Below are 27,821 nucleotides of genomic sequence, written 5' to 3'. Positions count from 1 at the left end.
TCTTTACTAGATTTTGGTTAAAATTAACTAGAGAAAATAATCTCAAAAATGTCATTTTATCTATAAGTTACACTATACCTTAAATTTACATGACTATGCTAGTTAAATTAAAATTCTAAAAACATGTCATTTTATCTATAAGTTACACTACGCCTTAAATTTACATGACCATACTAGTTAAATTAAAATTCTAAAAATATGTCATTTTATCTGTAAATTACACTACGCCTTAAATTTATATAACTATATTAATTAAATTAAAATTCTAAAAACCTTATTTTAAAATAAAGATAATTATAATTATAATTATAATTTATTTATTTTATATTTATTAATTTGGATAACGATAGATTTTGGATTTCTAAAATAATTATATTTTCCATTCAAAATTTTGAATGAATTTATATTTTTGATGCGTTGGGATTTGTGGTATTTGAATTCCAAACGTTTACTAACTAGAACTTTGAAAATAAAATGTCTTATTTTATCAAGACACCATCAGATTGACCAAAACCCTTTTAACTTTTTGAAGCAACCCGTCTAAGTTAAATAAAACTTCAGACAATATTGTGACCAAAAGTAATAGATCTTTTACTTTTGTTGAAACAACCCATCAAACCCTAATAAGATGTCATAACAAACATTAATGTTTTTAAAAATATAAAGGTATAATTAAAAATAACTTTTCCTTTGTTTCTCGGTTGACTAAATCCATAAAGTGTTTTTATTCTTTCTCTACAAAATGTGTTTATAGAGTTCCCACTGATGACAAGCAACTCACTCTGGTCAGATAACGGCGAATCTTTTTATCAGCGTCTGCATAGTGTTTCCGTCACGCAATTCAATTCAATTCAAAATTATTTTACTGTAATAAACTCTGGTCGATGATAAATGAGAGCAGCGCAAATTGCAAAACACACCTCTGCAATGCAAATTCGTTTTCAAGACTTAATTCTGAAACCAAGACTCCCTTAGCTATGTTTTGGGCATTCACTCCCTCATTTTCTCTGCGTTGCATGGAATTTCGTTTTTCTGATGTGAACTTTGAACTCTTGTCAAACTGTACTCTTTACCATTGGTAGCCAACAAAGGGGAAAGGGTTATGTCCAATTTTGATATTATCAAAAGAACCGCACCCTTAACCATTCACTGTAACCCGAAGAGGGGGCAGCGCTCTGCTCAATTTTGGATTTTATTGAAGCATCTGTACTTTAACAAATGCAACATGGTCTGTTCCATGTCAAGTCAGCTGTGTTTCAGGAGGGAATTCCTACAGATTCATGGAAGGATAAGACGAAAGTGGAATATCCATTGTCTAATAGAAATTCCGTCAACCCAAATCTTCAGACCTGTCTGTATTGGCACAAGCAGAAAGTGAAATATTCAGTGTCTCAGAGAAAACCCTTAAAATTAAATATACACGCATGCAGGACAGATACCTTTCCAGATTGGCCCAAGCAAGAACATAAACATAAGCAGAATGAGCCGCTGCATCTACCCATTTTAGTGCAGAACAGAGGGGTCTCTTTGCGGTATGTTTGGGAAGGACAGCGCCTTCTCTTAGTGAAAAATTCAAGGAGGCATGGCACACAAAGTTTGAGGAAGTTTCTCAAAGATCATGTAAAATGGCTGAGGTCTGTCGTCATGACCCTTTTTGTTCCACAACAAGTACAATCAAATTACATATATTATCTGAAGTGGAAGCTTGTGCACCGCATATTCAGCTCAGCTATACAATTTCAAGCGACGCAGGTGGGTCGTTTTTTTTTTTTTTTTGGTTAGTTTTAGACCACTTTCGCAATATGTTTGATTTTGAATACCAATCGGCAAATCTCAAGTCTCAAATGTAACTTCATGCTTATTAAGCACTCATGTTTTCGCTGTGGCTTGCAAAGTCCACTGCCATAAAACAGAGACTAATTCCCTTTTGATATTCAGTGTATATGAGCCATGCATAGGATGCCAAGGCGGTATCATTGCTGTTTTAGATATCAATATGATTATTAGCTCGCTCTCTCCACACACACATATATATATATATATATATATTATAGACCTTTTGTTACGTTTGTTCGTCATGGTTGTTGTCTGAAAAAGCGGCACCAAGATATGAAGATAGTTTTTAAGTACAAACATTTGTTAAGGAAACGATGATATTCAATTCCAATTTTGATGAATTATTTTTTCCATATTGATGGAACTATGATGTTGTACGAATTGAAGACAGGCGATGCTACAGGCCATAGGAATAGGAGCAAAACGGTCTCTCACTTCCACCGCAACTTTAAATTGGGTACTCAAAGACGGGCTTGGACGGCTCAGCAAATTTATTTACACAGCAATTCTTGGTCCTGCGTTTGATGCTGACCTAAAGGTTTGTTACGTTGATATCAATTATTCTTCCATGGCATAAGATGTAAGTCTCGACTTGCAACTAATACTGGTTACTTGTGCAGAGAGTGAGGTTTTCGACGTCAGTTTTGTTCAGTCTCAGTGTCGGTGTAGAGTTGTTGACTCCTGTTTTTCCAGGAAATTTTCTGCTGCTTGCATCAATGGCCAATATTGCTAAGTCCATAAGCCTGGCAGCCTATATCGCTACCAGTGTAAGGTTTTTTGCTTTGTACCTCTGGAAAGCATAAATAGTTAAAACTTTTCTTGTTATATACATTTTTATCTTTTTGATTTTTGTGGTTTGGTTTGGGTGGAAGTTTGTTATAAATAGAAATACTGATTCGACTCTTTTGGGCCAAAGTCACATTGAAATATGGTTAGGCATGAGGTTATATATGCTCTCACCAAGATGAAGAGAAGACCAGAAATGTTGTGTAACTAATATTACAAGCTGTAGCATCTTCTAGAACAGTCCTTGTATCATAGTTTTTCATTAATAAAAGAAATACTCGCTTGTTTACAAAACAAAGGTGATTGAAATCTGTTTAAGGAAGTCTAGGTACAGAACAATCAAATTTAAATTGCTTAGTACTTCAACTTTTCTTGTCGTAAGGGGAAAAATCTCATCATTTACCGAACTTTTGTGACTTTGTCACATCCAGAGTTAAGGACCATAAGCCATTGAAAAAGTGGTGTGAGCAATACTGCAAATACTAAATAAAAATTTATGTTCAGAAGAAAAAAAGGATTGAGAGAGATGGGATGTTATGCCCTATGTTGCAATGGGAGCTCTTTCAGTCAGCAATACGACGGATGCACTAAATACGCCAAGTCAACCTAAAGTGAAGGAGAAAAAACGAGCATAATCTGGAAATTCAGTTCATTTCTTGCCCTCTTCTGCTTTCCAAGATGGAAGGGAAAGCACAAAATATGTTAAAAAGGCATGAAGGTTTATAATGACATTTGGATTGATGCCCTTTATTAAATAACTTTACCTATTCATCATGGTTTTAAAAACTAGCCCGGTCTGAATTGGAATCGGTCAAACCAGCTGGTTGGATAGGGCCAGGGATCAATCGGGTGAACAACCTGGACCTGTGGACCAGTTTGGTACCAACCAGTCCAAATTGGGCAGTCCCATCATGAACTGGCTGAGTAGTTCACGGACCATATGCCTGAAACTGATGCATGGGAAAAATTGCTATAGATAGAATGGTGGAAGCTTAAACTGAAAACTCTGCTAATAATAGTAGAGGATGCGCTATTCCCCGAAAACAGTAATCTGAACACTCCTGAGTCTTGAAAACTCATATATAACTGTGGAATAAATTAAGGCCAGAACAAGACTCTGAAACCATGTACCTATATGAACCATTGATGTTGAATAGTGAACTATGAAGTTTGGTTCACCTTGAATGATATCCATGAATGTATGCCTGAATTAACCCTCAGATTTACAAAAGTAAATCTGGTGTTAACTGTGACCATTGCTTTCCAAGGGGTTACAACTTACAATTAATCTAGTTCACTGTTCTGTGCCCTAACCTTTATATTAATCTCCCACATCAGATGTGTTTGATGAGTGATCATATTGATCAGTGATTTGTAGTAGGCCAGTGGCCTAGTAGCTTGTACAATAGTTTTTAGACTCGAGAGGCCATTTAGAGCCTCATTGATTATGTTTATTTTTGCTGACATGTATTGCATGTGGTGTCATTTTGATATATTCACCCTTATATGGTATATAGATGAGCAAACTTTGCATATTTTGTCTCTAATGGTTTGGAATCACCCAAATATTTTTTTCATTAAAAATTAATTATTTAATGTAATTTTTTATTTTTATTTTTTTTAAATAGGTTCATTGAGTTGATCTGAGTTTGAGTTGTTCCCCAATACAAACTGGTTCACTGGGTCGATCCCTGGTCCTATCCAATAGGCCAGTTTAACTGGGTCAGGTTTGGATTGGGCCAATTTTTTAAACGATGGTCTGTACGATGGGTACGGCTATACAAAAACATACGGACTACTGTTTTGAACTGCATGCAGTCGTGGAAGGCCACTTCCCCGACTGCCTGCTTTCTCTTTGCTATTGAGCACATCCTTATACTGGGGGGTGAATCAGTGGAAGTCAATTTTTATTTATTCAAACATTCATGAATCAGTGGATAGCTAGATTCGGCATCCAGTTGTACTCAGAATTTCTCACTGCTGCATAATAATATAAAACCCTCAGTAGCTGCACCGATTTTCCCGAGTTGGGTTTTCCAGGGACTTTAGTCCAAAAATAACTATGTTAATTTTGATGTGTGTGTGTTAGAATATTTCTCAGTGTCTAGTTTATCTTCCGCAGAATTTAATTTGGTGAAAATTGCATTCTAGAATTATTCATTGTTTGTGTGACAACTAAATTGTTAAATTAATTACCAATTAGGAGAATAATTTCCAGTTGCTGCAATATAAGATGACATTTTCACATGGTATCAGAGTGAGGTTAGGATCAGTAGCTCGGAGACGAAGAGGGAGAAATTCTCTGTTCAGAGGGAGCAACAACACAATTTTTCTAGGGATTGCACAGACCCTAGTTACGCAGTGCGAGTGGCGGAGCAAAAATTCGATTTCCAGTTGTGGTAAGAAGGAAGAATTTGATTTGCTTAGAGCAGGACTCCAACAGGCAGAGGTAAAGCCAGGAAGTAGTTCCGGAAAGCAACACAGTGGAATCGTTGAGCAGATTCTAGCCGAAGAGGAAGAGAAATTGCACACATAGAGGGAGATTTCTCTTGGAGGGTTTCTAGCCAAGAAATCCAATTTTCCTAGTTGCAGGTGGCAGTAGCAGCTAGCAGGACTGCACATTCTAGAAGGAAGTGCGAGTAGCAGAGCAACAACTGAGCAAAGGAAGAGGGAGTTTCCAAACCAGATTCGAGATGACCACAGTTGGGCTTAGAGATCAGGATAGGTTGGAGGGAGCCTCCAACTATGTCATCTAGAAGGATAGGATGTCCTTACTCCTAGATGAATATGGCCTAAAAGCCTATATAGATAATGTGGTAGCAGTTCCCCAGGATGCTGGTAAGCTAAAGGAGTACATAAAAGAAATGGCGAAGGCGAAGCAGATGATCTTGGATGGAGTCTGAGATCATATAGTCTCATATATATTTGGCAAGAACATTGCCCAAGAGATGTGGGATGCTCTCTCCACGCTATATCAGAGTTCTTCCGAGTAGAGGAAGATGTTTCGACACGAGAAGCTAAGGAGCATTAGGATGTAGAAGGGTGAGGGCATAGATCCCTTCCTCATTCGGATTCAGGAGGTTCGGGATCAGCTAACAGCAATTGGGTAGGCGCCCCAACCCATATAACTTGTACGATTGGCACTGAATAGTGTCTCAGAGGACTGGCAAGTGTTTGTCCAAAGCATATTAGACAAAGACACTTTTCCTAGATGGGATAGGATGTGGGTCGATCTACGACAGGAGCAGTTGAGGTGAGCTCTAGTAAAGAGCACCATCAGCGGTAGCAACAACAAGGACGTGAAGAGTGAGAAGGAAGAGGAGAATGTGGTCCTAGCATCAAAGGGTCCCAATTAAGGGCAAGGGTGAAAGAAGAAGAAGGACCTGTCAAAGGTCAAGTGCTTTAGATGTGGTGAGTTCAGCCAATACAGTACATAGTGTCCTCTCAGGAAGAAGGACAAGCAGGATCGGGCAACAATGTTTGTAGAGATCGATAAGATGTCCTCCATGTTGGAGGAAGACTTCGCAATGCTTGCAACTATACCTCCAGGAGAGAGGTGGGGCGATCTAGATCTGTAGTCCCAGTGCAGTGCGGACATTGGCAGGGTCCATTGAGGTGTCCTCTTCATGGATCATTACCTAGCTACGGGGCCCATAGTATTCAGTAGCAGGATGGATCAGTTTCAGTGATGCAGTCATATTTTGGAGTGGCAGTTGCAGACTAGTAGCAGTCAGGTGTCGAGGAGCGCAATATAGTGTTGGCAGTGGCGCAGAGTCAGCAACAGTGCAGATTCTTTAGTGGACAGTGTAGTAGCTGGTAACAGTCGTGATTTGGGAGACAAATGCATCATACTAAACACAGTTGATTCAGTATTTAGGATGATTCTCAGTTGCAGTAGCAGTAGCAATAGTTGAGAAGGAGTTGCAGTGCAAATGCAGTAGCACAGATGCAACATTAGAGTTGTGCAGTAGTTGGTGGGCAGTAGCCAGACATCAACAACGTGACAAAGGGTGGTACAAAGACAGAGTGTTGTGGCATAGTGTGCAACACTAGATAGAACACCTTTCTCACTAAGAGGGAGTGTTAGTTTCTGTAGCATCAAAGGTGTTCTAGTCTCGAAACTTTGTGGAGAGGCTAAAACACATGATTTCGCCATAACCCAGAAATCATTTATGGAAATTCCACATTGAAGCATCTCAATTAGATTATTAGCCTATTTTTTAATATTTCATAAATCTAAACTTAAGAAATCTGGTTAATTAATCAGAATTAATTGAGATAAGGTGTGAATCATCTAGAAACTCACACGGATCCATAGGGAATTAATCTAGGCCGTTGGAGGTCCAACAGAAGATTATAAGAAAATTCAATGGGTAGATGGAGAATACGCACTTGTGAGAACCATGGAGAGTTCAATTTCCTTGGAGAGTTTGATTTTTCCAGAGAACTAATAGTGCTGGAAGAGTTTGAGCTTTAGTAGGGAAGCAGAGACAGAGACAGAGACAGTGAGGCCAAAGGAAGTTTTCCAGGTTCGGTGAAGTGCATTGCAGAGAAAGGTCTAAATCCTAGGAAGCTGCGTAGAGGCTTCATTGGGCAGTTCAATTTGCTGAGGAAGGAAGACGTTTTTAGTTCCAGAGGCTGGGCAGAGGTTCTAGAGTGTCGAAGAAGCATTTACCTGGTCAGCAGCATCCAGGACGGATTGATTAACAGTCGATTCGGGCAACATGTGTGGCAGGAAGCTTCAAGTTGACGCAGAACTTGTGCAGACCCATTTGGACGGCTTGCTTTTTAGTGGCAGTCAAGTGTCGGGATTGCTCGGAGTGAAGGTAATTTCCCTCTAGATATTTTTGCCTGTATTTTTCTCTGTAGGATAGCCAGATTCAACATCCAGTTGTACTCAAAATTTCTCACTGTTGCATAATAATATAAAACCCTCAGCTGCTGCACCGGTTTTGCCAAGTTCGCATTTTCCGGGGACTTTAGTCCAAAAATAACTGTGTTAATTTTGATGTGTGTGTGCTAGAATAATTCTTAGTGTTCAGTTTATCTTCCGCAAAATTTAATTTGGTGAAAATTGCAGTAGAGAATTATTCGTTGTTTGTGTGGGCAAATAAATTGTTAAATTAATTAACAATTAGGAGAATAATTTCTAGTTGTTGCAATAGAAGTTGATTTTTTCACACTTAATTCACTCCGAGTCTCCTCATCCAATCTGTCTTTCCTGGTCCCATCTTTTTCAAATGGCTTCTTATCTTTTTCCTTCGAAGGGGTAAGTGGTTTGGGTGGAAATTTCACCTTTGGTGCTACATCTCCCATATCTCGTGTCTTGGCGATGGCATCATGCAATGTGGTAGGTTTGAAAGCCTTGACCCAACCATGTAGTGGTTCGGCTAAACCTTCTATGAAGAGCATGACCAACCTCTGCTTCGATATGTCTGTCATCATGACCGCTAACTGTTGGAATTCTAAAATGTAGGAATTTAGTGTCTTGGTTTGCTTGAGCTATGCTAGCTCTCTGAAGTGTATATCAAGATCCTTCTGGTCGAAATGATCTATCAATCTTTGAGTGAAGTCCATGTAAGAGGTTATGCTAGAGTGCCCCAAGGTGACCAGTCCATGGTACCACCATTCATGCGCTTCCCCTTCCAAATGCAATGTGGCAAATTTGATAGCATCTGCTTCCAACATTGGATTAAGTTGGAAGTAGGTGTCCAACTTTTGTACCCAAGATCCATCAAAGGAGGGAATGGATAACTTCCCCACCTTGTGCATTAAATCATGGTTCTGTTGTGTCTTGGGCCTATTTTTGTACTTGATGCTACTAAACTCATGAAAAGTCATGGTTGCCCGCACATCCTTCCCTAGTGTTGCATACTCCCGAAAGTACTCTGTAAAGTTTTCATTTTGCCCTGCTGCTCCTTGGGTCACTGCTACCTGACCATCTAGGAACTGGGGTAATAGAGGCCTATCATTCCTTCTACTAGTTGCCCCGGTGTTTGTTTGTGCAAAGATATTGAAAGAACCAGGATTATGGCTGTTGCTCCCTTCTGTAAAATTCTTGTTACCACCATTAGGTCCATTAGCAACATTGTTACCTGTGATGTTTAGATTTCCCATGACTTGGCTGAAAAACTGAGGCATTTGCTGCTGTCCTTAGGCTATAGGCTACTGCCTTGTGCTAACAATTGGGATATTTGCTGCTGCCCTTGGATTATCTGCTGCTGCCCCCTATATAGCTTGTTCAAGAGGCCGCCCAAGGGGTTCTCTTGTTTTTGCTGTCCTCCTTGGTTGAGTTGTGGGTAACCCTTCTGCTCCTGATTGTAACATTTTCTCTTTTTTTTGGAAGCATACGTAGCACATATGCTCATAGGTTGGCATGAAGCACAACTTTGATACCACTGTAGTATCCCTAGGGAATTTTTGTACTTAGTGTTATAAGAACACAAGATAAATTGTACCAGATTTCATACTATTTCTTTCAATTCCTTACAGAGATGATAGAGACTACACAATAATGTAATCAAGCAGTAGATTTCACAATGTGCCAATAGCTCACATCAGATTTCAATTTTACAACTGCTCCTAGTGCTCCTGGTTGTATAGCATCCACAACAATGGCAATCCCTCTACTATAAATACTATCAATTTATATATGATTACAACAACAGTTAAGTACTCATAACAACAAATCTGACTCATTAATCAACTAACAAAACTGTTTATATCTTTGCTGTCTCAGGAGACAGCTTGATAGTGACCTTACAAATTATGCTAGTGACGCCCTAACAATCCCTTTTATCTTGCTGTTGCCTTCAGCTACATGCTCGACTGCTCCAAATCCTTGTCTGGATGCTCTGGCTGGTGCTAATCTGGATCTCTGTTTCTCCACTGAACCTCGTTGTTCAAGGGCTGATGCTATACCCCGAATCTTCTTCTCTTCCTTAGGATTGTTGCGCTATCCAAACAAGGCCTTAAGGGGAAGGTTGCAACTCCCTCCAATGCCCTAAAATCAGTCTGATGCTGTAGTTGGACTCCTGAAACTCTCACCGTCACAGAGGGGTAACTTGTCCAATTCTGCCTTCCAACCCTTGCGCTGTCCTAGATTAATGCATGGAAAGAGTGAGGTTGGTCCACAACTCTAATTGGGACTCAAGAACCGTGCTATTACAGGACTATTCTGCTGTTTCAATGCCTTGCGCTATCACAGACAAGCCCTTATAGGGTTTCGCTGTCACAGGAGGGGGTCTGGCATTAATCCGCTGCTCCAAAAACTGTCTTAGAAGGGTAAGCTGCCTCAGATGCTGCCATAGAGGGCTTCCGCTGAATCAGATGGGGTTTGGTTGTTCCATAGTAGCCTTGCTGTCCTTGATTCTAGCCTCAGAAAACTTAGAATTGTTGAAATATGCCACATGTCTCCTCAAGCCAAATCATTCACAAAAAAATTCCTCTTGCTTGCCAAAAATCAGATGAAAGATGCCTCAAAAGAATTATGATAGACAAAATAGAGAGAAGGATTGGCTAGGGTGGAATCTTTCTCTTTTTTAGAAGGAAAAAAACGCTGATTTGTATTATAGAAAGTGTTAAACACACATGGGCAGCAAGAACAATATGAAAGATAAAACATGAGAGTACAATTTTTATTGACAAATGATATACATTTATACTACATTATGTGACCGTTGGGTTTCACATCCCAAGGTCTCTTGGACTACTTTGTCTATTCAGCTTCCACACTAACCCATTGAGGATTAGGTGTCCAACATTCCCCCCCTCAATCTGAAGGGTTATTTATGAGTCCAAGAAGAGAGTTGTAATACAAAATGTGCAAAAATGAATGGCAGTACTAGGCTGAATGTGCTCTCTGAAATGTTGGTATAAAGGGCGGTGGTTTAAGGATGACCACCAACACTGGAACGCTTAGTGCAATTCCTGGAAATCTTCCAAAACTGGCAAGAAACTGAAGTTTTCTGCTAGAGGAAGTGCTCCTATTGTTTTGAAGAGGAAATCTTCAACCATGAAAGGGAGGTCTCACCCCGCATAAAAGGGAGAACTTCAACCTGAAAAGGGAAGTCTCAACCTGTGATGGTTTAAGGATGACCAACAACTCTAGAATGCTTAATGCAATTCCTGGAACTCTTCCAAAACTGGCAAGAAGTTGGAGTCTTCTGCTAGAGGAAGTGTCCCCAATTTTGTTCCTGGAATTCTTCCGAAGCTGAAGTCTTCTGCTAGAGGAAGTGTCCCAGATTGCCAACTGAAGGCATGTTCACGGGCATCTTTGTTTCTGGCTACAACTCTGAAACTAGTGTGGCAGGTTGTGGCTCAGGCTCGCTTGATGTGACTTTGAAGCTTGTAGATGACCATCATTTTCCCCCCTATCAGTTACAACGTGAGATGATGGAGAAAACTCAACTGCAAGATTGTTCAATACTCTAGAACAAGTTCTGACATGTGTTTGGAATATCTTCTTCGCTGTTGATGCCCATTGCCAAGAAGTGATCCATCCAAGATGAATCTTTGTTCTTGCAGGGCGTTTGTTTCTGAAGCATCTGTGTGAAGAATCGCTGGTTTTATGACAATGCTTACATGGATGAAGATCAAAACAGTGATCTTTCAGATGGCCAACTCAGTCACAGTGTTGGCATTTTATAATCTGTTGTTGTTGTTGTTGCTGTGGAAGAGGAGCAGAATCTGGAACAACTGGAGGTGAACTGTCATGAGGAGTAGGTGAACTGTCATGAATGAATCCAGCACTCTGAAACTGAATGGGCTTTGAGTAGTCTGGAATATGAAAGGACAAGTCCTTGTCATATCCAAGACCAGTTCTATGCTTGTTGTGGACAAGCTGTTCCCAAGGTCTGATGATGGGCTTGGGAAGTGCAGACTGAGTTTCTGCATCTGCATGTACAATTGCTGCTTTATTGGGCACTGGATCTGAATGAACTTGAACAATATTGACTTGCTGTTTATGGGAGTCTGTTTCATTGTTCTGAACAGAAACATGTTCATAATGACTTTTTTTGTTTTAGTTCTTCTTGTTGTAGCTGAGACTCAAGCTGCAAAAAATCGATCTTTTCCTGTGCATTTTGTAGACATGTCTGAATTTCAGAGGGAGAGCCTTTGCTGATTTGTAATGTGTCATCAACAGTAGATTGTATAAGAGTTTTCATGAACTCTAATATTTCAGTAATTGTAGTCATTTTTTCATATCCTCCCAATAATGATATGTTTTGGTTAGATTCTTCTTCAATTTCTTCGGACTTTTTTGATTGCTTTCTTGGAGAATCTATGTTTGTCGTCAATTTCTCATAGCCTCCCATAAATGATATTTTTTGGTTAGGCTCTTCTTCAATTTCCTCCTTAGGTTTGTCAGGGTATTGACATAACACTCTTAAAACAAAATCTGCGGATTTCTTAGATTTTGAAGAAATGTTACTATTTTTCTTATCATTTCCTGGATTTTCTTTTGAAACAGTAGACTCAGCCTATATTCGCCTAAAGAGAGCAACAATGTCATCTTCAACAGATGAGTTAGATGATTTATTCATATCTGGATTGGATCCATCATTAAGAGATGACATTGGAGATCTCCTCGCATATGTAGATGATGATCTCAGAGAAAGGTGATGATCTCTTTTACTGTGGTTTACATTATCAGTTTCTCCAGTAACATTCTCTGAATCAAAATTATTCTGCACCTTTTCAGCACCATTGTTCTCCTGCTTTCTGTTCCGAATACGCCCTCCTTCCTTTTTAACTGCAGAAATTGGAATTGGGGACTGTCTATTGAAATTAGAGGGCATTCTCCTTGGGAAGGAACTGTTGCTTAATGCCATGTGTTCCACATGTGATGAGGAAAAATCAGTTGCTCTCCTCCTGTTTCCTGATGAATGAGATGCTCCAAAAGAAAACATTTGACTCCCATCTGCAAGCTCTTTAATAGTGGTGATGTCGCGCTCTGTTTTGCACATGGCTCTCGCTCCACTTAAACCTATTGGAAAATCCCCTCGAAGACCATTGTTAGCTTGACCTGGGCCCAATCTTGGGTGACCACTGCGGTAACAGGGTATGAAAATTGACAGCGTTGTCATCTTCAGTACAGAACGAGGATGAATCTGCAATCCTCAGTGATACCCAAAAACGAACATGCGGGCAACGCCTTTGAAATTAAATAATGAACATAATCCGTAGTCACATTAATGAAACGGTTGATTGCAGTCGAGCGGATTCCAAGTCGTTGAGCAGATTAATGAAAAGGTTGATTATCGCTGAGTGGATGCCAAGCGCAGAAGTTTTGGCAGAATGGCGCTGATATGGTAATTGAGTTGGGACAAGCTGCAAACGGTTCAATGGAGCAGAGCGGTGGCAATCATTAATGTCAGCAAATTGGCAGAGCTCAAGTGCGCAGGAGCGTTAGGTTTCCTTGGGAAGATAAAATGCCCAAGCCAGAATAGGAATTCTGAGATTTCGTTTTGAATCAAAACCAGCGTTACATATTAAAACTGCATGAGATGCCAGGCCAACGTTTTCAATGAGATGTCAGCCGGGACAGCGCTGATATAACGTATATGGACAGTGTGTCAGAGACCAAAAATAGAAACTAGACACAGGTAGAGGAGGAAGGTCAGAACTAGTTTCAGATTTGAAAACACTGACATGTGCAGAGTGCGCTCAATAAAATGGAACGGCTAAAGGAATCTATAATCACCATTACGCACAGAACTGAACAAGTAAATGTAGAAAACTAAATTTTGAGCTTGATTAGACCATAAAACTCATGGAAGACCACACATCATACCGGACAACGTTATATACCAGCGTAGCATTGTATATTCAGGTGCAGATTGAGATGTGGGGGCCTTCATCATTTCTTTAAACTTCGAAATGATATGTTGGATCTCGTCATTCACATTTAAAGCCTAAAAAGCATGGTCTCATTATCACCGGCTCTCTCCACCATCCTCTATATAGTAGATTGTGATTGCCGGCATACCTGTCCGTGTGGAAGAGGAAGAGTCGCCTCGAGCTGCTCCAGAAGATGCCCTTGTCAGGAACCGCACTACGAAGCCCTCAAATGCCCGGTTGTCTGATATAGCGCTGTCCAGAAATGCTTGTCTCCACTCCAGTCTTGGTCTAGATGTCTCGAATCAGTTCCAGAAGTAGATTTGACTGCTGTAAGGGAAAATTCAGGTGCATGGGAGAGCGTGAACCCTCTTTGGATAATTGTCTAGTGATTAAGAACGGTGGGAGGTGCTTTCTTAGCACAACCTTAGAACTGATAAAGGAGTCCCCACAATACGCCTTTACCCAAGCTCAGAAATTGAGGTAATTGAATAGCAGCTACAGTAAACAAGAATTCGTCAAACATGTCCCATACATACGGCTGTAGGTATTTTGTGTACTTCTGATTTTTCAAGCAGTGGTTTACAACAGTTTAATAATGCCCAAAGGTTGGTGTTCCAACCACAGTATATAACAACCAACAATTTATAAAGATGAACAACTCAAACAGATCACTTTAATGAGTAAACTTTAATCAGCACGGTGACAAACATCTCCATCACAGATAACTCCAGCGGGTTTGCTGTTCTCGTCAATCGCAGCATCTGCGTTTTTTTTATGTCCTTCCTTACTGGCAGTATCTGCCTTTTCATGCGTTTCGATTTTGTTCTCCAAGCATCACCTCAAATGGTGGATACAGACGACCATCTGATTTCAAATCTATCGACCCAGGCTAGAGCAATCATTCACGAGTGTATATTCTCTTGAATGTCAATTGAATTCCCATTATAGAAACCAAAGCATCGTCTCTGAAGACAACAATTTATTTATTGTAGCTGCAGATGAACCTCAATTAACAAAGTTCAATGATGAATAAGTGATAGGCAGGCATTCTCAAACACATTTAATGAGTAAACCTGGTGGAGCAATATATTAGCAGAGTATAGCAGCGTTCAACATACTTCAGACTTTGATGGCAGCGTTCAAGAAATTATTTAAGAACAACCTCGTTCCTCGTTCCTGCGTGGAGGCATTAGATACGAATCCCAAACCGGTGACCAGAATCCCTGAGCAGCGTACAAATTTAGAATACCTGCGTTTCTTACAAAGCAGGAGCAGCGCACAAATCAACTGTTCAACGCAGCATGACAATATTCCACCGAAACTTCTTCAGACAATATTCCAGTGCTGAAGCCGTTCCTCTCTCAACGCTTTCTGAATTTAGGCAGGAAGACTGCGCAGTAGACAGAGAGGACAAAACAAACTCACAGAAAATGACCACAAAAATTAGTGGCTTAAATTGGAGCAAGACCAGCAATCGCCTGCTCTGATACCATGTTAAACACACATGGGCAACAAGAACAATATGAAAGATAAAACATGAGAGTACAATTTTTATTGACAAATGATATACATTTATAGTACATTATGTGACCGTTGGGTTTCACATCCCAAGGTCTCTTGGACTACTTTGTCTATTCAGCTTCCACACTAACCCATTGAGGATTAGGTGTCCAACAGAAAGCCAATACAGCAAGTCACCATATGTCCAAATACATTGTGATAAAGTTGGATATGTCTGTTACCATAGACCAAATTGTGGATATTGCCTCAATACTCTGTGTCAAAGACATAGAATAATAACCATCTGAAAACAGTAGAACTGAGCATATGTATATGATCACAGCAACTGTGAGCATATAGATGTCCAAAGTTTTACCAAAAGCAAATAAAGGATTATATATCAGTTCTCAAATTGTGCACAGATTGCAGTAAGACCATCTAGTATAAACAAAACAGAAAGTAAAAACAGTGTCATAGATCAGCACCCGGGGAGAGCGATGTCGTCCTCAGCTATAATAATGTTGTGTACCTGCAAAGAGAAATGTATCAAACCTACAGCAGCACTTATTCCGATCTTCGACATAGGGTCCGTTGTGGAGTTGTGTTCCCTGTGGATGTGTTGAAAGCTAGTATGTTGGAAGGATAGCTTAAGATATTCAATGTGACGGATCTAGCCCTGCAGATGCGGATGGGAAATTGTGGAGGTACCATTCATGTCATTGATAAGAGCCTGTGAGTCTCCAAAGATATGAATGCTTTGGATATCAAGAAACCTTGCAAACCATAATAAGCCTCATAGAGCGATGATTTCAGCTCTCATGTTGGTGATCTTTCCCCTGACCAGTATAACTTGAACTGCTGTTCATTGTCCATGTGCAGCCACGCACCGCATCCACAAGTACCAGTTTGTGCAGCTCCATCAAAATATCCTGCAGGGAAAGTAATGCGTGGAGGGGAGTTTTTGAAACTTAAATCCTTCACCAATGTCTGCTTTTTCTCCAGTGATGCCATCCAATATGCTATATTATTAACGATTTTATTGATATTAAGTGGTATGTCCTAAAAAATAATGGCATTTCTTGCCTTCCGGATTTCCCAAAAGACAAAGAGAGGAATGGATTGTTGTTCTCTAGTCCTCCTACTCCACTATAACAGACAAGAATCTATAGAGTCATGTATCAATAGAGGGAAAGCAAAAAGGCTAGAGATTCTGGACCATACCTGAGCGGCAATCAGACGATCCAACAACAGATGTAGGTTTGTTTCCCCTGCATTCATGCAAAGTACACATCGACCAGGTCCATTTAATCCTCTTTTCTTAAGGTACTCCCAAGTCAGTGTTTTGTCTTTCCAAGCCAGCCAGGAATATAAGATGATCTTGTAAGGGACCTGTGTCTTCCAAAACTTTCTGAACCAACATTTGTGCTGTAGGTTTTGTGAGATACATATAATGTATTGGTATGTATCTACCACAGATATGGAACCCCGGTGTAGAAGGCCTTCCCACGTGATATGATCTCCTCCATTGTTTTTGTAAATGCCCGATCCTTGCAAGGCGATAGTATATCTCTCCCAGGCCACTGCAGAAACATCGGTCAAACCAATTTCTTCAGCTTTCTTCCAGACAGGAAAGCTGCCATTCCATATTCTAATAGCCTGAGCTAGGGAAATAATCCCTCTGGCATTTAATCTGGAAATGAAGTCACCTGTACTGTGCAAAGTCTCCTCCACTCCCAAGATACGATCTCTTCCAATGATGATATTGTTTCTTGTGCGAAAAGACCAGCATGTGCGATTGAGGAGCCATTGTTTAATTTTATTAAAGCTAGTCCAAATGGAAGACCCTATCTTTTTACCGATGAGGCCGTCTCTCATCCACACATCCGTCTTTATGTCACCCAGATATTTTGTGTGAATGACGTCTCCCCACAGACACTCGCTAAAAGGGCGTGCCAAATAGATTTTGTTAAAAGTGCCCATCCGAAAAATCTTAAGTTTAGGATGCCCCAACATCTAGGGTAGAATCTTTCACCACCAAACCAATCAAAGGAAAAAGGGGTCTTAAAACCCTTAGAGCCTCTGCTCACAAAATTAGAGATATCCAACAACCGTGATGAGAATAATGATTCTCCTCTCTCTTATTTATAGATTCCCTTTGGGGTCTCTTCTCCTTATTTGAATTTGAGGGGTCACAAGTTTTCCTCCAATTAGCGCCAATTCTGGCTTCTTTTGCAAGTTTTCCCTCAATTACCCCAATTTACCCAATTTTGCCTCAAAAGCATTGGATAATGGGTCCCCTCTTTATCATTTACTATAGCTTATGGGGTTGGAAATTGGATAGGCCACTTTGTCCTCCCTTGGGCAATTACAAGATCTATCAAATGCAGAACATGGCACAAGATTTATGTGGAAACCCTTTCGGGATAAAACCACAAAACTTCTTTTTAATTCTTTGTAGGCATTGTTACCACTCTTTCTAGCAGGGGTCCTAGGAGGGGTACCTAAGGGACATCTACTAGACCAAATGGCAGCAATGTGACACAAACCCACTGTCACCTCAGTGAGTGTCCCCTACTCTTTACGGACTTTCACTGATGGGAGGAGTCCTGTTATGAAGGAAATCACTAATGGTGATAGGATCAACAATTGAGTGCTATGTGATTTCCAAGGCCCATTCAAAGGAGAGTCTCAATGCAAGGCCAAATTGCTTTGATGAAGCTTAGTGGCTCTCCAAGAAAGACCTATAAGAAGGCCTAGACCGAGGAGGAAAGGTTATTCAATTACAGGAATACTTCTAGATCTAAGGCTTCCTAAAGAGGGAAAAACCTCTCTAAGGGCTTTGTAAGATGATTACTGAATAAGGTTTTAACACAAATAGAGAGACCTAGGGGAAATCCATGCAAGGCCTAGAGTTTACAATGATTGCAAGAGAATGATCTTCCTTTGAGAACGGGGAAGGTTGAAATGATCAGCTTCCTTTGAGTTTTCAAGTGCAAGTGACCTTCGATGCTACCACTAACTAAAGAAGTTCAAGGATAAATTCAATGTTGGAGCTAGGGCTCGATATTTCTCTCAAAATAGCCACAAGAATTGTCTTAAATTTGGAGGGCTAATAGAGGACACAACAATGCAGTAGCCTACCAACTTGCTCTAAAAAATACCCCTCCTAAAGCAATTCGCAAAAGGCCCTAGTTGACCTTCTAGGGTTAGGGCAGAATTTTGTAAAGGATGAAAAGAAAATGGTTTAAGGTTGATCACCTAGGATTAAGACTAGTGCCTAGTCCTTTTGGGAGAATTGGAGTCAGAATTCGCTTTGTTTTAGGAATTTCGCTCGTCCAAGGAGACCTATAGCGGCTTCGCTAACCCTAAAGAGAAAGCTTGAAGGCTACTATAGATTTTTATACTTTACTGACAATGGTTTGATGGAGTTTCAAGGATGCAATATGCATAATAACCCTCTAGGAACATTCATTCAACATCATCCATGAATAATGCATGCAATACTTCCATAATCTTAGTGTTATTTACAAATTTGCATCAAATTAGGGCACATTCAAGATTAAGAAATGACATTCCATACACTAGACATTCATCAAAAGAAAAATATAGCATCAAAGTACTTACAAGACATTGAGAATATATCCATTCATCCACAACATGCCAATAGAAGCTCCAAGAAGATAATGCGAAATAATCCAAATGCCAAAGTGCTAAACTCCAAAACTTGTCCAAAATTGCAGGTTTGAATACTCCAGAAGAAAAGTTGAAATCAAATGATGATGATCCTATTCAAAGTGAAGCCTCCTTAATTTATATGAGGCTCCTCAAGTTCAATTTGTCCTAATTCAGTGTAATTAAGCCCCTAATAATATTTTAATATGCAAATTGGGACTTTGAAGAAAAGGTGTTTTTGTGAGTATTGATAGGAGAATCCGAAAACACTTTTTGAAGCGTTATTGGCGTTACTTATTAATCATTCCGAACACCACTGTGCAGGTTCGGGACATTTCTGCAATGAAATGTGCACAATCAACGCTGTTGTCATTACTGCCAGAGATGGAAATCATTGAACCTGATCATTACACCCATGTATCTAAGATTTCCAAATGCAGATATAAACAAAGTCATCAGCCCCACAAGAGACGAAGATAATTTTCCCTGACCTTTACACCCATTTATTTGCCATTCATTATTACCCAACCTCAACAGAACGAGAACTAAGATAAAGTCAAACCTTCTCAAACCTAAACGAACTTTATGATTTTTTTTTGAAATTCGCCGAATTTCTGACCTCAATGCTTCGGTATGGCGAACCTTGTGACATTGAAAGCGGCCTCTTGGAGCAGACTTGGAGAGTTTTTGAAGATATCCCTTGAGCCTTCTTGAAGACCTTTATGAAGCAACTTTTGAAGCATTCTTGAAGCCTTGCTAGAGTAGAATTTTGGAGCAAATTTGAACCACACTTTGAAGAATTCTTTGGAGTATCTTGGAGACCATTTATAGCAGTCCTATAAGCCTTTGTTGAAGTAGATTTGTAGCATCCTTGAAGTAGACTTGAAGAAGATCTTGAAGACCTTTTTGAGCAGCATTTGAAGTGTATTTGGAACAGACTTTGGAAAGTTTTGGAGACATCTTGGAGAAATTGAATTGAAGTATTTGGACCTTGGTTAGAGCCTAAGAGGATTGGTGTCCTCATTGAGACTAGGTTGGTGCCTGGATTTGTGGTTGAGGATTGGAGTCCTCATTCAAGGTTGGAGCCTTGAAGAAGTTAGGAATTTTGTTGTATAGGTTGGAGCCTGAATTTTTGTAAAATAGGATTGGAGTCCTCACCGTCTTCATCAATAAAATTATTTTTTGTCCTATTTTTTGTGATTAGGTTTAACTTGAGATAAAAATCTTAATTGGCATAATTTAACAATTGAAAGAAATACTGATTCAACCCCCTCTTAGTGTTTTCAACATACCCATGGTTGAATCTTGTTGTCAATCTTGTGAAGAATCCTGTTCCAAATCACCTTTGCAAGAACACCAATGCCAAATGACACACCTAGATATGAACGATATGCATAAGGATGAAGTAGTTTCCGTTTCATATTAAGACGGGTGGGAAGTCTTCCTTACTTATAAAGAAAGGCTCCATCTCTTCTAGGTTGACTGTTAACCACTAAAAGTTGGTAATCCCTAGGAGAAAATGCTTCTTCCCATTGGTCAGCCAACCAACCAATAACCCTATGACAATCCAGAAATAGCTTTACTCTAAAGCTCTCCACCTATGCTCAGGACAATGTGCTCTCCCATCTAGCATGCTTCTTGAAGGAAGGTGGGTCATCTATCAGAAGGTACGCTAACGGTCTAACCATTTCTGTAATCATGTTCTTTTATTTAATGTTTGAGGCATATTAATATGGATAACATGTTAAGATGGATGATTGATAGCTCTTGATTGTACCTTTGTTCCCAGGCTTCACCTGAGAGATTATCCTTTGCCCCTAATCTAGTAAGGCCTCCTGTGAGGCCCTTTTTATTCCACTGTTTAGGAGGGACATTGATTGATATAGCATGCCCAAGTAATCCATACTTACCACTTCCCATCTCTTCTTTACATTCAATTCAATTCTTTGGTTACTTGTCATTGGTCATTGGGATTGGCACCCTATATCCACATCTTAGAGTCAAGGCCTGGAAACCTTTACCTAAGAGTTTGATGCAGCTGAAAGAAAGAAAAAAGCATTTAAAGCCACAAATGAAAGAAAATGAAAAATGCAAAAGATCACTGGGACATATAATAAGCATGTGGGCAAAAGCCTAGCATGAGCTCTATCCCCTGATTAGAGATTACCCCGTTCCTAAGCATTTCATGTTCCATCTAAATAAAGGAACTTATGAATGTCCCAACCTCGATGAGTGATAAATTGCTACATCTTTAAGGGGTATTGGAAGAACATAAAGCAATTTGGTTACCCATGCTATGCAAGAAATAAAAGAAACTCATTAAAGGCACACTAGAGGGGTGGAAAAAGTGGGCCGAGGAAAGGGGTAATTCATGCCTCCATGATTGCTCCCTCTTATCATCCTTATACTCAAGATGTTGGACCTCCTTTAGCTGGTGCCATGATATGTCCATCTTCCTTGACGTCTTTCCCATTCCTTAACCACATTTATCATATGCATCTATGAATTGATGGGCCTACCTACGAAATGTCCCTCCCCTTAGGGGTTGAAAGTATTGAGAAATCTTGGGGCAATTATATTAGGTGATATCTCTTACTTTGATAACTGCTTGTAATGTACCTTTACTTAACTTGATTAGCTTCTTCTTTCACTTGATTATTATTAGTGTTCTTATCATCAAACAACTACCAAACAACAAAGAACAATGGGACAAAAGGACACAAGATGTAGGCAATCAACTAGGGCCAAAACCTCTCCTTTTGAGAGGAAAACCCACAAGAACTCTTCTCTTCTTATAGAACTTCAAATGATGAATTCCAAGACCTATGACCCTTGACCAAAAACCCCTCCAAGACCAAGTCAAGTCACTCCTTTGATCAACTCTTCTTCCACAAAGTCAACGTTGGTCAAACTTGTTGCAACACTTTAGATTTCAGATTCTCTCACGGGTCTTCAATTCTTAGCTTCCCTGAAATCTCGGTGGTTTCACACATGTGGACAGTTTGGAGTAGATTTGAGAGCCTTCTCTTCTTCGCTTGGATAGGATCTTCTTCCTTGGGAACTTGGCTTGTAAAGAGAGTCTTCTTGTCACACAAAATTCGGCTCCTCTGCAACTCGTCCTTGCTGCAACAAAAGTGATGCCCTAGATCTCGCACATGTGAGGAGATTTAGCCCAAAATAGATCATAAATACTTTGATTTATTCCTTGTGAGGATATTTATATTATGCTATCTTTGTGGATGACTTCTCTCGCAAAATTTTGATTTAGTTCTTGAAGAAGAAGGACGAAGTGTTCACATGGTTCCGCTCTTTCAAAGCCTTGGTCAAAAATCAAACAGGGAAGAAGATCAAAATATTGAGGACCGATAATGGAATCGAGTATGAATCAATTGAATTCAATGACTATTATAGAGAAGCTGACATTAAGAGGGAGACTACTACCGCATATACTCCTGAGCAAAATGGTGTTGTCGAAAGCAAGAATCGTTCCATTATAGAAGCCACTCGTGCCATGCTTCATGATCAAAGCCTTTTGAAGTTCTTATGGGCGAAAGCTGCCAACATTGCCGTGTATGTTCAAAATAGATGCCCTCATCAAGCGTTGGACTCCAAAACTCTCGAAGAAGTTTTCACCGGTAAGAAACCTGATGTTTCTCACTTTAGAATTTTTGGTAGCCCCGTGTATTTTCATGTGCCGAAAGAAAAGAGAAGCAAATTGGATGCATCTGGGAAGAAAGGAACATTTGTGGGCTACAATGAAACTTCAAAGGCATATAGAATCTATGTGCTTGGTCAAAGAGAAGTGGAGATAAGTCATGATGTCACCTTCGATGAAGACGCTGCCCTTGGGAAGATTAGGAACTTTCCTATTCCAAGGAAGGACAAAGATGCAGACACAGGAAACCAGAGAGAACCGCAAGATGAGTTGATGCCCGATGTTGAAGGACCAATGGATCCCATTGATCCACCTCCTCATGAGCCGTCTTCTTAAAAAAGGAGACCCTCATGGCTTAGGGAAACTCTCGAATCAGTGTTACTTGGGAGCGAGAGCGAAAGCGGGGAGCGGGAGCGAAAATGGGTGCGGGAGCGACATTTTCAGAAGCTCCCGGTTTGGGAGCGAATCTCAGAGCGTTTTTTATATAATATATATATTTTTTATATTTTGATACATATATGTCAACAAAAACATGTAGAATGATGAATTAGATATAAAAAACATAAAAAAACATAGATTGAACCATATAACAACAATCATCTAGAAGTTATAATCTTCATCAACCATGTCCACAAGTTAGTAACATAGTAACATACAACATATTGAGTCTCATGATTCATCAATCTTAAAGTTTCAAGCTTTCAAAATTCAATATATAACATTTATCATCATTGATCACCAAAGGTGTACTTGTAAGCTAAGTGTAACCATTAGAATTTAGAACAAATAATATCTAACATGAAATGAAATGAAATGAAACAACTTTCAACTTTCATGAAGCATCATATTCATAATTCATTACTAATGAGTTATAATTGCCAACTTCAAATTTAAATTGTCATATATTGTTTAAAAAAATATCATAATAAATATGAAAGAGTCAATAGTTATAAAAACTACTAGAAACTAGAAAAGACAAGTAAATTTATTATCTATTGCTTATGCTCGGGCCTCTTGCCACCACGAGAAATGTCTAATTTTTTAGTCTTGTTGGAAAATCAGGATCTGTCATTAATATCACCCTCTAAGCATTAATATCCAGAGGTATCTTTGTCATTACCTATGTATCTGTATAGTGATCTTTGTCATTAATATCACCTTCTAAGCATTAACATAGGATAGAAAAAGCATAGCATGTCAAGTCAAGATTTTGTTTGGGTGATGCGTACATTTTTAGGAGGGTCATGATAGAGGAGTTCGACAACCAATGTCACTAACATCAAGGTACATGGAGGGATTGGTGCTCTTGATTAAATACAAGTTCCATACCCTAATACATGACAAAATTCAATGGAAACATTGCAATCCCTCAATCCCTTAATCCTGAAAAATTGATAAGTCAGCTGGATTTTGAATGAAATCTAAAATTCTACTTTCTCCATATGAAATCCAATGAGGTCAGAACCACTCTCAAATATCTTGAGTCATTTCATGGTAATCTTAAAAATTTAAGTAAAAGGATGAAAATGAAGATGTAGGAGAATGTCACTTTTACTTTAAGAATTCTACATTACCATGAATCACATATCAATACTAGGGCCATAGGCTTGATCATTAAGCTGCCCCACTCAAAACTTATTTGTTTCTTTGAAAAAAAATTGCATTTGGAACACTTCTGCAATTTTTTTTTGGAAAAAAGGCTAAATGCTCCCGAAAACGCTCCCAAGGCGCTTCGGAGCCGCTCCCGCTCGGAGCGCGAATTGGGAGCGGAAGCGAGAGGGGGGGGGGGCGCTCCCCCGCATTCCTGCGAGTCTTGAAGATGCCGAGAGACATATTGCACCAAGGGGGACATTTCGTGAAAGTAAGAAGCCGAATAGGTACCAAGGGTACTTCTCTGCCATGAACACCATTGTTCAAACTGATCTTTGCACATTTGAAGAAGCTATGAAGCACCAAGTATGGAAGGATGCTATGAACGAAGAGTATGAGTTGATTATGAACAATGATGTCTGGGATGTGGTCCCTAAACCCAAGGACAAATTTGTTGTCACCTCGAAATGGCTCTACAAGATCAAGCATGGAGCTAATGGAAGCGCTGAAAAGTTCAAGGCCAGGTTTGTTGCTCGAGGCTTTTCTCAAAAGGAAAGTCTGGACTATGATGATATATTTGCACCAGTTGTCCGATATACCACCATTCGTTCGATTATAGCCCTTGCTGCCTCGCAAGGATGGAACCTACACCAGATGGATGTCAAAATCGCTTTCTTGCATGGTTCACTTAAGGAGGAAGTGTATGTTGAACAACTCGAGGGATTCGAAGTTCAAGATCGTAAGACACATGTATGCAAGTTGAAGAAAACCCTCTATGGGTTGAAGCAAGCTCCCCGGGCTTGGTATGAGAGGATCGACAACTATCTGATGAAGCTGGGCTTTACAAGAAGTGAAGCTAATCCGAACCTTTACTTTTAGGTTCAGAATGATAGACCTCTCATCTTGGTACTTTATGTGGATGATCTCCTTCTAATAGGTGCAGAACCTCTCATTCATCAATGCAAGAGGGAGTTGGCTTCCAAGTTCGAGATGAAGGACCTAGGACTGATGCATTATTTCCTAGGATTGGAGGTCTGGCAAAAGCCAGTTGAGATTTTCCTTTCTCAAAGAAAATACGTTGTGAAGCTACTTGAAAGATTTGGGATGGTGGATTGCAAGTTCGTGACTACTTCGATGGAACTTAACTTCAAAAAGTTATGCGGAAGTGCCGCTAGGCCCGATTTGGGAAATCCTTCTGAGTATCGTTAACTCGTGGGGGCCCTGATGTTCTTGGTGAACTCTCGTCCGAACATATGCTTTGCAGTGAATACGTTGAGTCAATTTATGGTCGAGCCTCATCACATACATTGGATAGCTACCAAGAATCTTCTGAGATATCTTCGGGGCACAATCACCTATGGACTGAGATACACTACCGGGAACATGAGGCTCCATGGTTATTCTGATGCTGACTAGGTTGGCAGTGTGGTGGATTGTAAGAGCACATCGGGATGTTGCTTCTCATTAGGTTTTGCTTCGATATCCTAGATGAGTAGGAAGCATAAATCAATTGCTTTGAGCACTACCGAGGCCGAATATATTGCTGCTAGTATGGCCTCTTGTGAAGCTGTTTGGTTGAGGAAGCTCTTTAGTGAGCTTTTTGGACATGCGCTGGATACCACCGTGATCTTCTGCGACAACCAAAGTGGGATTCGTCTTTTTGAGAATCCTGTGTTTCATGACCACTCCAAGCATATTGATATCAGGTACCATTTTATCCGGGATATAGTACAATAGGAAGCAATAAGGCTCCATCACATTGGGACTGATGATCAGGTCGCAGATGTTCTTACGAAGCCCCTGGGGAAGGTCAAATTCTTAACCTTCCATGAACGACTTGGAGTTGTGGAGAGACCCTCTTATGAGGGTCTCGTTTGAGTTGGATATTGAGCTCTGGGAGCTTTGAGGGGCTTGGGGTACTTCGATGAGTGACCATAGGGTGAGTGGTTCACCTTCCCCTAGTGGTGTGCTATGTACAGGGTGAGTGGTTCACCTTCCCCTGTAATACCCCATGATGGTTGATATGTGCATAGGATGAGTGGTTCACCTTCTCATATGGCATATGAGCAGGATGAGTGGTTCACCTTCTCCTACCAATACATCCTACCCATGCAGTCCGGGACTCATGGGAAGTACCTCTCATCTGGCCAATGAGTTGGGAAATGAGGACAGGGACCATAGTACTACTGATGGACACATTGTGTACTACTGTACTCCCTGTGTTAGGCTGTTTGATATTGATCTGGGATCAATGGAGAATGACTTCGGGTCAGTGGAGAGTGGTATCATACACTCTCGATCAATTCTTCTTCATTATTTCTTCATAGTTCAATAGAGCAGAGCAGGGATGACAGGGATGGTACAGATTGTCAGATGGTTTGGCAGGTGGAGTTCTCTCTAGTTGAGAGGGAGTGTTAAAATTGGCAACTAGGGCCAAACTCCACCTTGGATAGCTCATATGATGGAGATGATATTTTTGTTGGATTCCTCTTTCTGAGAGGTATAGGATTGATCTAAAGATCATCTCATTCTGACATGTATAAATGGAATTATGAATTTATTTCTTCTATGGACAAATTGTCAAGGTTGACCAACAATTTAATGTAAGCTCAGAAGCCCAAAAGTCATGTCTCTTCACCCTCAACGTTGCATATAAATAGAAGGAGCATCTACCTCATTTGGACATTCATCATTACACACATATCTCTCTCCTCATCTGATTGGGTCGTACAAATTTCAGGACAGCCTTTTTATCCTCCACATGCGTGGAGGGTTGACTGATTTTTCTGTTTTCCTGCATTGACCAAGTTGTAGCAAGTTTGACCAGCATTGACTGGGCAACATTTGACCTTGTTTGACTTCGTTTTTCTTGGGAGAATTTTTGTTTGGGCATGTTGCATTCTTTGGCACAAATTTCGAGGATTTCTGGGCAGTTTGACCAACGTTGACTGCAAGTTTGACTGTGCATTGACCAAGTTTGACCGATTTCTTCAGGACTGTTTTGGGCTGATTTGGACTATTGTTGGAGGCCGAATTGACTAGGTTTGACCAAGCTGATTTGGAGGAGTAATTCTGCTGATTTGACCAACGTTGACTTTCTTGTTAGGGCATCCTGTTGACTGCAGTTTGATTGGATAGATTTGATTGTGTTTGGGCAAGTGAATTTTGTATATTGTACTCTTTCTCTCTGTTGAACTTTTGAAGAATAATAAGAAGATTTGATCAAAGGGTTTCCCCCACCTTGGGGTTTTTCCCTGGCATCCGCTAAATATTGTGTCCTCTTGCCTTGGCTTGTCTTCTGGTTATTGTTTATGTTCTATCTGCATTTACTATCAATGTTTATGTGATTGCTAATTTGGAAATTGATATTGGGTTAATAAGAAAAATTGAAGTAAATTGCTCTTAAGCATAGAACATACCATGGCTATCTAAAATTAACACAGTTTCAGTGACCAGAAGAGCACTTATGGATGTTGTTTTTCATTGGGCTCGGAGTTGTGTCATGGTTCAGTAGGAAACAAAAGCCAATGGCATTGCGCAGTGCAAAGTCAAAGTATATGGCAGCTAGTCAGGCAGGGTGCGAGGCAATTTGGCTTCGCAAGATGCTTCATGGATTATTTAGTCAAATGCTGAGACCAACCACGATTTACTATGGCAATCATAGTTGTATTAAACTCTCTGAAAATACAGTATTTCACAATCGGTCAAAGCATATAGAGATCAGATACCACTTCATCGGAGACTGGGTTCAGCGTGGGGCAGTGAAGTTTGAGTATATATCCATTGATGAGCAGGTAACATACATTCTCACCAAGTCTTTGCCAAGAGGCAAGCATGTTTTCTTCAGTGATAGGATGGAAGTGGTGAACAACACCTTCCTCGGTAAGAGGGAGTGTTGGAAATAGCAATGTTATCAGAACTGAACCGGTCATCAAATCAG

At 40.0% G+C, this 27,821-nt stretch overlaps 2 protein-coding genes across 4 annotated transcripts in view; one reads left to right on the top strand and one right to left on the bottom strand.

Moving 5' to 3' along the window:
- The first annotated feature begins 735 nt into the window (after window positions 1-735).
- RUS4 (root UVB sensitive protein (Protein of unknown function, DUF647)) overlaps window positions 736-27,821 on the top strand; it is a 258,710-nt gene continuing 231,624 nt past the window's right edge. The window contains exons 1-3 of one of the 3 annotated variants that reach the window (XM_089422832.1): window positions 736-1,752; window positions 2,228-2,374; window positions 2,457-2,603. In XM_089422832.1, coding sequence (XP_089278958.1) covers window positions 1,219-1,752; window positions 2,228-2,374; window positions 2,457-2,603 — 828 coding nt within the window. In that variant the 5' untranslated portion in view covers window positions 736-1,218. Of the gene's footprint in view, window positions 1,753-2,223; window positions 2,375-2,456; window positions 2,604-27,821 lie in introns of all 3 variants that reach the window. The other 2 variants (XM_089422829.1, XM_089422840.1) reach the window with 2 other exon arrangements.
- LOC149261836 (uncharacterized) lies at window positions 12,084-12,792 on the bottom strand. Its single transcript, XM_089382391.1, has one exon. It carries the CDS (start codon window positions 12,708-12,710, stop codon window positions 12,105-12,107), a length of 606 nt encoding a protein of 201 aa, XP_089238517.1. The 5' UTR covers window positions 12,711-12,792; the 3' UTR covers window positions 12,084-12,104.

Source organism: Pinus tabuliformis, chromosome 6 (genome assembly GCF_031772625.1).
Source record: "Pinus tabuliformis cultivar Carrire ecotype Pingquan chromosome 6, CPIR1, whole genome shotgun sequence".
NCBI classification, from domain to species: domain Eukaryota; kingdom Viridiplantae; phylum Streptophyta; class Pinopsida; order Pinales; family Pinaceae; genus Pinus; species Pinus tabuliformis.
Note: the sequence above shows the minus strand (reverse complement) of the source record. Positions and strands in the feature narration are given on the sequence as shown.

Bases quoted from the DNA above. Each gene is read 5' to 3' on its own strand.
- LOC149261836 (XM_089382391.1), bottom strand. From the start codon at position 12,710: ATGACAACGCTGTCAATTTTCATACCCTGTTACCGCAGTGGTCACCCA.